The sequence below is a fragment of the Strigops habroptila genome, chromosome 10 (genome assembly GCF_004027225.2).
Source record: "Strigops habroptila isolate Jane chromosome 10, bStrHab1.2.pri, whole genome shotgun sequence".
NCBI classification, from domain to species: Eukaryota; Metazoa; Chordata; class Aves; order Psittaciformes; family Psittacidae; genus Strigops; species Strigops habroptila.
This window is the reverse complement of record NC_046359.1, coordinates 36,936,929-36,946,602: the sequence shown is the minus strand read 5'-3', so window position 1 is coordinate 36,946,602 and position 9,674 is coordinate 36,936,929. Positions and strand designations below refer to the sequence as shown.

Genomic DNA, 9,674 nt, shown 5'->3' with positions numbered 1-9,674 from the left:
CTGTGCAAGCTCAATCCAGCGTGCGCATGCGAATGCTTCTCTCATCGGCGGTTGCACATTAGAGCAGGGGGTCAGCACTCCTGCACGTCACGTCACCTTTAATCAGCTGCCGGGGGGTTAATTGCAGACCAGCCCTCTGCAGACCTCTCTGTTGGTGTGGCCTGGAAAATTGCAACTAGCCAGTGATAACTCCCTCTGTAAACAGATTACGGTTGGACCGCAGTGTAAAGGTGAAGTAACCTATGAAATCGGTGATGCCGATGGAAATGAAAGCAAACTCTGGGTCTTTCCATGCGAGAAGAACCCATGTGAGACTGCAGGAAGCAGCTCCAAGAGGCAGCACTTAAATTAACAGGTGACCTGGTGAGAGGTTAGAGCAGACTAGAAGAGGGTCACAGCGGTCCTGCCAACCCCAATCCTCAAATGTGTGTTTCCGCCAGGTCCCTCACCCTGGCTGGCCACATGATGAAGAAGTTTGGGGAACTATGGCAGAAAACCACCCCTTTTTCTACTGGCAGAGTTGATTTTCTACAGTTTGACTTCCCTGGGGATAGGAAGAGGCAGACAGGGATGTGATGGAGTGAGTGTGGGAGACTGGCACTTCAACTTCAAGCAGCTTACTCAGAGTGCCTGGCTCCAGCACAACAACAGATGCCTAAAAATGGGCTTCAGGAGAGCCAACACAGCGGGCAGGATCTGCCTGCTCTAACACAGGAAACCCCAAGAAAGGGACTGTCCTGACTCTTTTGCTCCTCAGAACACAGACTCCTTTCCCTGGACTGTGGAGAGGAGCTTCTCAACTGCTCTTTATTACCCAAATTCTTCTTTAAGATTTATGTATCTGCAGCTTTTCATGAAAGAAAAAAGAAGGGTGAGGAAAGGGAAAAAGGAAAGGTCACCCCTTTCTCTGTAAGGGAAGGATGCAGATATCTAAGTCAGGCACTCAGGGGAAGAGGGGAGTCAGGAATCTGTGTTATCAAGTCCCTTCTCTGTCTGAAGGGACTTGAGGGACTACGCAGCATTTGAGAGAGTGCAAAAGGTCTCTCCACTTGGAACCCATCAGCTTCACATGATCTAATGTATTTTATCAGAACAGTTGAAGGAAAGACACAGCGCAAATGTGCCAGTGTGAGAAGTCATAGAATCATAGAATGGTTTGAGTTGGAAAGGACCTTAAGATCACCTAGTTCCAACCTCCCCAGCTCAGTGGCTGTTGTATTGGAGTTGGGAGCCTTGGGCTTTGGTCCGCTCCAATGTATGGACCTGCTCAATGGGACCTGTTTGACTGTAAGATGGTCAATTCTTGGGACATGCAGAAAGCCCCCCCGAGTTTTCAGACCACCCCAACACAGTACTTTTAGGGGGGTTTTGCTTCAGAGTAATTTTAGCATGCCCTGCTGACTCCATTCCCATCGGGATACCTGCCTGTGCACCCTGAGAGCTCTCCACATGTGGTCAGGATCAGGCAATTCCCTCCAAAACCACACACTGCCCCAAACCCACATACTGGTGCAAACACACCTGAGGGAAAGGGACTTGAGTGCTCGGCAAGCGGCACAGCGTTACTGACACAGCTACTCGGCAACGCGTAAAACAGAGAGGAAATGCCAAGGGCTGACCAGCTCCGGCCCTTTATTGGCCCGCTATTTAGCTCCCAACCTTTGCTCGCTCCCTGCTCGCATGGAGCTGGAGGGAGAGCCACGTCCCGGGGGTGCCTTGCGGGGGGGTCAGCAGGTGGCGACAGAGAACGGGCTTTGGGGCCGGGGGTCGGGGTCGGGGGATGCGCGGTGCTCGGCGGGTCCTCGGCAACGCCACCCAAGCAAAGCGTTGCCCTGGGGGGCTTCCAGCGGCGTTGAAATCGTTATTGTTACGGGTACTCCTAAAGAGAGTGGGAATTGTAAAAAGTTTGTTCTTCTTTTTAATATTACATTTATATATTGCATAGATCTGCGTGGCCGCCGCAGCTCGACGAGGAGCCCGGAGGGACAGCGACAGCCCAAAGAGCGGCCGGTGCCCGACTGTGGGGCCGGGGAGCTGCAGCGCCTCCGGGTCAGCCCTTCTATTTTCCCCCTGTAAGAACTCGAATATATATATATGTATATATATACACACACATTATATATATACACAATATATATATACACTCCCTTTGTAGGAGGGGTATATATATATTCACTCCTTTTTCAAAGAGTGTGTGTATATATACGTATACATATTCACCTCCTTTTTCGGCCTCGGAGGGAAAAAAAAAAAGGGGGGGGGGGAAGGAAAAATAAAAGAGAAATAAAAAAAAATTTAAAAATTAAAAAAAAAAAAAGGAAAAGGGGGAAAAAGAGGGGAAAAAAAGGGGGGGGGGGGGAAGTGTTTCGAGACTCCATTCCAAAAGGAAAAAAAAAAAAAAGAGGAGGCATCGCTCCTGCTGCACAGTTCATTCGCCTCCTTCTCGAGTCCCTCGGAAAGCAAGATTAAAGGGGAAAGTCGCAGCTGTATATTTATGTTTTCATTGCTAGAAGGGAATTGATTTCCTTGCATTTATTTTTGTAGTTGCAATACACAAGGGCGGATTTGCGTCACCAAAGCAACTTGCTGGTCGAGATAAAGTTGCACAAATATTGAAAAGGGAAGTGCTCGCGCTCATTATGAAGTTTTTCTCCGGAAGAAATAAGGATTTCTGCTGTATCCTAAAATACTAAAGCCGCTTCTATTTTGGGACAAATCTCGCAGGCACATCCGCTCATTTAGTCCGAGTTGGAACCTCTCAAAAAACAGGAGATGACCTGGACTGCAGCGAGCCCCGGGTTTCCTGCAGCCTTCTCCGTCCTTGCGCGGGGAGGAGGGGCCGCCGCCTCCGCGGCCGCGCAGCCCCGCTCAGCCCGGGAGGAAGGTGCGCGGGCAGCGAGGCCTGCGGAGGGGCACCTCGGGGAGAGGGGACAGCCCTGTCCCCCGGCAGAGGGAGCGGACGGGGCGGGGGTAATGCAGGTGCTCCTGGTTTCGCCCCGCGGAGGATGCGCGGGGTGCCGAGCAGTGCGCGGCCCCGGGAAGGCACCTGCGCCCGCGGGCCGGGCTCCGCAGCTCCCTGGCCCAGCAGAGGCCCAGCCCGCGGGTCAAGTGCTTCAGTGCGACGTGCTGAGTGTTTCCTTTCGGGTTATTTCTGTCCCAGCGCGATGACAGCGCGGAAGGAGCGTTGCTCTACGCGCCAACCCGCGGGGTCCCGGGCACCGGCGCCCGCCAACGGGCGCTCCTCTCGTCAGCGGAGCCAGCGTAGCAATGAAAGAAGCTTCTAAAGTAAAAGCAAAACACCCTGTTTGGGAGTATTTTTGGTGTCGTGTCCCCCCTCCTCCCCGGTCCCCCTACGGCCTGACGAGCAGCCGTCTCGGTACCGGTGGCAGTTGCAGAGCTGCCTCCTCTGCCCCCACCGCGGCCGGGCTCATGGCTGTGAAAACGAGACAGGAACCGGAGTAGTTCGATCCGGTTTGAGAGCGAGAGGCTGGAGCCCGGCTCGTCCCCTCACGGACAGGGCAAGGGAAAGGGGCTTTTCGCTTTCGAAGTAGGAAAACCTCAGACTTAACCCTGTGGTTCGCCTTCGGTTTTGGGACACATCTTGGCAGGCCGGCCCGTCTTTATTTTTCGGTTTAGGTCTCAATATAAAGAGAAGCGAAGCGGTGCCTGGCTCTTTCCGGGGAACCGACCCTAGGAGCGCATCCCCCTCGCTTCCAGGTGGATTCAATATTCACACAGGAGCTACGGCTTCCTACTTAGCGGGAAAAGAAATAGTTTGCTTCTCTGGTTGCCCGAAAACCTTCAGAATTTGGGAAGCTATTTGAGAAAATAACAATAATAATGGGTTTTGAAACAAAATCAAAGCCAACCTGCAGTCGTCTGACCCGGGAGCCTGCTCAGAACGGCAGCGACTGGTTTACGTGTAAGAAAACTAAACTTCAAGAAATGTTGAGTTTCAGAGCGACGTCGGGACAAATGTGGATGTTAAAAGGGAGGGAAAAAACCGCAAAAGACGCTTTCATAAATTTCTCCCTAAATTATTGCAGAGGATATATATAATAATCGTATTCTAAAGGAAAAAATGGGAGCGATTCAGTTGTCAAAGGTTTGCAAAATTACAAACTGGTTTTGCAGGTGAAATTGGTGTGGAAACAGATGCAGCCACTCGGCTGGAGAACACGGTAAATAGCTATAAAATTACATTATCGACAAAACCAGATTAATTAATTAATTAGTCGCTGCTAATGCAGGATCCAACGTGTCCTGGGCCCGGCATAGCTCGGAGCATTCACAAACACATACATTGCGTGCACAGACTCATTTTCTTCCAGACTATCCCAGGCTCATTCATCCGGGAAGGAAACACATTTCCTTGGGAATCATTTCCAGGAGGACCGAACTGCTTCAAATAGCCAAGAACTGGCCTGCGCGTTTCTTTCAAACGGTTGGAAATCGCGGCGACAAGCGCAGAGACTTTTTGGGGGTGGGGGGGTGTCAAAGTCAAAGGTGGAATTTGGGGGGGGTACCTAGTGGGGCAAATCGGTTCGGGCCGGGCGTGGGTACGGGACACCGCGCAGTTGCGCGCAATTGCGCGGTGTCCCGTACCCACGCCCCGGCTCTTCATGGGCGTGTTCTGCGGGCGGCGCTGCCCGGCCCCGCGGATCGCCGATTGGAGGCGGGGAGGGAGCGAAGGCTGCTCCGGAGCCGGGAGTGTCGCTGCCAGAGAAAGTTTTGGGGAGGGGTAAATATTCCCCCCCCCTCAAGGGCGAGGAAAGGGGGTTTGGTTTGGGTTTGTTTTGTTTGCGCCGCTCCTCGCCCGCTCGCTCTCTCCGTCTCGCCGTGGGTTTTGGGGACTTTTTCCTTTTTCTTGCTGTTTTGTTTTTGGGTGGTGGTGGTTGCCCCTTCGGCAAGTGCTGCACCAGCCGCCTCTCGCCATCTCTCCCCATGCGCCCGGGGCAGCGGGCAGCTCCGCGGCGCGCACCCGGGAGCTGAGCGGCGGAACGGCGCGTCCCCTCCCCGGGCAGGATGTACACGGCCGGGTTGGCCCCTTTCTACGCCTCCAACTTCAGCTTGTGGTCAGCGGCTTATTGCTCGGCATCGGGGCCGGCAGCCGGCGGCTGCTTCCCGCTGGACGCCGCGGCGGGGAAGAAGCCGTCCTTCTGCATCGCAGACATCCTCCACGCCGGCGGAGAGGCGGCAGGGGGACCCACCGACAGCCTGCCCGGAGCTCCCGGTACCGGGATGCCGGCGGCGCTGGGAGCCGTCCACCACGGCGGTCCCTTCCACGCCACCGCCTCGCCTCTCCGGCCCACTCCCGTCGTGGCCCCCGACGCCCCGGCCGCCGCCTTCCCGCCGCGCCTCTCGCCGCTCTCCGCCGCTTACCACCCGCACCACCGCCCCCCGCAGCACCGGTCCCCCGCTGCGGCGGCGGGGGGCGGCGGCGGCCCGGCCCCAGCCCGGCTGCCCGGCGGCCACACGCCCGGCTCGGCGCCGGCGCCCGCTAGCAAGGACCTGAAATTCGGCATCGACCGCATCTTATCGGCGGAGTTTGACCCCAAAGTCAAGGAAGGCAACACGCTGAGAGGTAGAGAAACCGCCTTGTCCGCTTTCCGTGCTCCTTTATTTATACTCTAATAGTATTATTAGCGAAAGTTTGGAAACTTTATGATCTAGCCGAGAAAAAGAGTTATTTGGGGGTTAAAAAAAGGCGTTATAAATCCGAGCCTCTAATAGCGCTTCCCGAACAGCCCGGCCCCGCGCAGGCAGCACTTGTGCCGCTCGCACAAATAGCGATAGCGGGAACATCGCGATCGGAACGGCCTCCCTCCCCAAAGCGGGCCCGGGCTTTTTGCCTCCGAGGGCACAGCCCGTTTTAACGGCTTTCGCTGCAGTATCCCCCCCTCCTCCCTCCGCGGCGTGTAAACATCCTGGCCAAGGGAGCGAATCCACCGGAGTGTGCCGGATCGCCGGGCCACGGCCGCCTCTCCTAGGAGAGCCCCGGGGCTCGGAGGCGGCTGCCCGGTCACCCCGCAGCCCCACCGCCCGGGGCTGCCGGGGTGTCGGTTTCGACCGCGGTATAACAGAGCTCTCCTTGTTCCTGTGCCCGCAGATCTGACCTCCTTATTAACTACCAGCCGCCAAACTGGGGTTCATCTCCCCACCTTGCAGCCTTCCGCCGGCCAGTTCTTCGCGTCTCTAGACCCCATTAACGAGGCTTCGGCTATTCTGGGTCCCTTAAACACAAACCCAAGGAGCTCAGTTCAGCACCAGTTTCAAGACACTTTTCCAGGTACATCTCGTCCCTCGTTCACACTCCCTCCCGCGGCGCAGGGCCCTCCGCCCCGGAGCAGCCGAGGTGCTTTCCCCCGGAGGGAACGGGTGTTTAATAGCGAGGCTCAGATTTTGGGCGAAAGCCGGGCTGCGTGGGGGGGAGGAAGAGCCGATTAGGGCCTGACCCAAAGCACCGTCCCATTTAGAACAAAAATAATAACCTGGGCTGAGAGAGAAGGGGTAGGGAGGGGGGAGAGGAAAGTATTCGGGTCCCAAACTGCTCCACCCTTGCCTTAGGCAGCACACGGTGCCTGGACCCGGACCCAGCCACGCCGGCCCGGGCCTTCCCCGCACCGCAGGCCAGCTGTTATTTTGATCGATTTAAGGCCCCCTTTCAGGCACCGGTATTAATAGCGCTGTCTCCTTCTCCTTCTCTCTCTCCCCTCCTGCTTTTCTCCCCCTCCCATCAGGTCCGTATGCCGTTTTAACGAAGGACACGCTGCCCCAGACGTACAAGAGGAAACGCTCCTGGTCCAGAGCTGTTTTTTCCAACCTGCAGAGGAAAGGCTTAGAAAAACGGTTCGAAATCCAGAAATACGTCACCAAACCGGACAGAAAGCAACTGGCGGCAATGCTGGGGCTGACGGATGCTCAAGTAAGAACGGCCTCGGGTTTATTACAAAATCTTACTTCCAGTTTAGAGGGATACCGGGGGATCTGTGTGTGTGGGGTGGTGGTGTGTGTTTGCAAAGCGTTTTTCCCTTTCTTAATCCTTAGCGGGGTGAATGAGGAGCGGGGCCTTGTCCTGAGCACCTCCTGCGCCCAGGTTCCGTGGCGTTTCACGGCCCGGTGCGGAGCTTTCGCCTTTGCTTTGGGCCACGGCCGAGGCAGATGATCATCACTGTGCGCTTTGCTGAAGTGCAACTCGCTGTAGGAGGCAGTTTAGGTCAAAGGAAGTAGAAGCGAACACACTATTTTTAATGTGTGTCGCTTCCCCCCATCCCCTCCCCGTTTTATTCTTTTTTTTCTTTTTCGTTCTAAATCTCTCCCCACGTTGTGAAATCCTTAGTTCTGGGGAAGTGAAAAGTCTTCTTCAAACGGAATCATTGAACGCCACTCTGTAATGATTCCACTTTTGAGGGCCCGCAGCGCGCAGAATTGTATAACGCTGTGGTTTCTTGAGCAAGAGTTGGTTTCCTGGAAGAAGAAGGAGAGAGAAAAGACAAAAACAAACAAACGAATAAAACCCCAACCCAAAACACCAACACGGAGGGGGGTGTTCGGTATTTAAACATGCGAAGTAGAAGGCGATAAATATAAACTAAAGCCACCTCTGCCGCTCACGGGTGCGGGTAGAGAGAGCTGAGGCCGGCGCCTCCTTTTCTCCCCGCTCTGCCTGTCCCTGGTGGAAGGCGTCGGGGCCGGGTGGTGCGCGGAGCGGTGCGCGGAGCGCGGTGAGGGCCGTGCCACCCGACTGAGGGCGGCGCGGCCGCAGGTGAAGGTGTGGTTCCAGAACCGGCGGATGAAGTGGCGGCATTCCAAGGAGGCGCAGGCCCAGAAGGACAAGGACCCGCCGCCGGAGCCGGAGGCCCAGCGATCCGCCGCCCCGTCCGCTGCCGCCGGGGACCCCGAGCGCAGCCCCAGCCGCTCCGAGGGCGACAGCGACAGCAGTGATGCCGACTCTCTCGACATGGCCCCCAGCGACACGGAACGGACTGAGGGTACCGAGCGGAGCCTGCCCGCCGCCGGGCTTGGCAAGTCCTCCGGCAGCACCGGCCTCCCCTCCCCGCCGCCGCCCGCTGCTGCTGCCGCCAGCCCCGAGCCGCGGAGTGGCCTATAGACGGAGCGGCCTCCGCGCCCGGACCTGCGCGCTAATTTATCTTCCTTCTTCCGCCCCGGGAGCGCGGTAAGGCCGGCCAGGCACCGGCCCGCTCCCGCCGGGGGCGAGGAGCCGAGGACGCGGGAACCGCAGCCCCGGGAGGGCGGTGCGGGGGGCGGCCCCTCTCCCTCCGCGCTGCTCGCAGGAGAGCGGGATTTCTCTATTCCCCTCTTATTATTTTTATTCTCCGTCTCCTGCCCCTTGTCCTCTCCAGGGAAATCCGAGCGAGGGACTCTGAGAACGTGCTCCGAAATCCCTCTCTCTTCCCCCTCTTACCCCCGCCCCAAACCAATTTACAATGTGAAGTATTTTGCCAACGTCCTCATCGGTTGCAACGTGTTGCTTCGAATAATCCGGCCAAGAAATACTGCACTGACAAAATATAGAAATATATATATATATATCTCCTGTAAATAAAATGTTTGCTATGGTTTGTAACCACGCCAGTTTGTTGACCAGGGCAGAGGGAGGGCTGCTGAGGCTTCTTTGCCCTGTTCCAAAGGCTGCCGCCGTCTCTCCCACCAGGGAAGCCCCCCGAGGCAGCTGACTTCTTTTTTTTATCCCTTTCCCCCTTCCTTTTCGAATGGAGGCGATGACAAGGACCGGATTTGATGACGCGAAATTGTGCTCCCGGTGAGAAAGTTGCCAATAACATTTTGAGATCCGCTTGTGCGTACGCGGATCTTGTGAGGTGGCTTTTGGGGTTTGATGCAGGAGGGGACCGCACCGTTTGACCATCGGGGTGCTGCCGAGACCTGGTGGGGCCGGTTTTGGGGTGCAGGGTTTATGTGTGTGTTATTGCTTTACTTTGGTGTCGTTCCGATTTGCCGCGCACCTCTCCGCAAGTCCCCGCGGCGGGGTGGGGAGGAAGTGCCTCTTGACGTCACACGGGCGCGTTGTGACGTCATGCAGGCGCGGAAGATCGGGTCAGTGCGGTGTCGTCCCCCCCTCCCACCCCGCCGGGGCTCCCGGACGGTCCAGGCCGGGCTCTGCTCGGGTTCATCGTCGGCTTCGCTCCTCGACGAAGCGCTGCTCGATGCTCTGCTCCTCCAGGGGCACCGGGGAGGACGGGGGGGGAGGCCGCTTCTCCTTCAGCCTTGCTTTTCCCTCCTCCCTTCCCAAGCAGCGTCGATTAAAGCGAAAGCCGCAGCGGCGAGGAGCCCCGTCCTTGCCCACTGTTTTGTGCTTCAGGGCGTTTTGTGAGGTCCTAACGGGACCAGTTCCACGGGGCTGGGGAGGCCTGATCCTGCCCCGAGAGGTCGGGGCGAGGACAGGCGAAGCGGGGCCGCTCCCCCCCCCCCCCAGGCCGATGGGCGCTGCGCCGGTGGCACCGCTGGAAAGAAAGGGGGGATGGAGAAGTAAGGCGTAGGACCGATAAATCCTTCGGGGCCGGCGGGGTTTGCCCGGGAGGACGCGCTCCTCGGGGCCACCCCTGCGAGCAGGGAACTCCCGTAGAAGCAAATACCTGTGGAAGGCGCAGGAAATACCGACAGCATCCCCCTGCCACAAACACCGGGGGGAAGGA

The 9,674-nt window shown here is 57.1% G+C and overlaps 1 protein-coding gene across 2 annotated transcripts; it reads left to right on the top strand.

Annotated features, from left to right (window-relative positions):
* Nucleotides 1-4,642: 4,642 nt before the first annotated feature.
* On the top strand, nt 4,643-8,587 carry HLX (H2.0 like homeobox). Of its 2 annotated transcripts, XM_030500062.1 has the most exons (4): nt 4,643-5,584; nt 6,110-6,289; nt 6,741-6,925; nt 7,766-8,587. In XM_030500062.1, the coding sequence occupies exons 1-4, from the start codon at nt 5,026-5,028 to the stop codon at nt 8,108-8,110; spliced, it is 1,269 nt and encodes a 422-aa protein (XP_030355922.1). In that variant the 5' UTR covers nt 4,643-5,025; the 3' UTR covers nt 8,111-8,587. The 2 variants fall into 2 exon arrangements, with proteins under 2 accessions (XP_030355922.1, XP_030355923.1); XM_030500063.1 differs by lacking the exon at nt 6,110-6,289.
* The last annotated feature ends 1,087 nt before the right edge of the window (nt 8,588-9,674 follow it).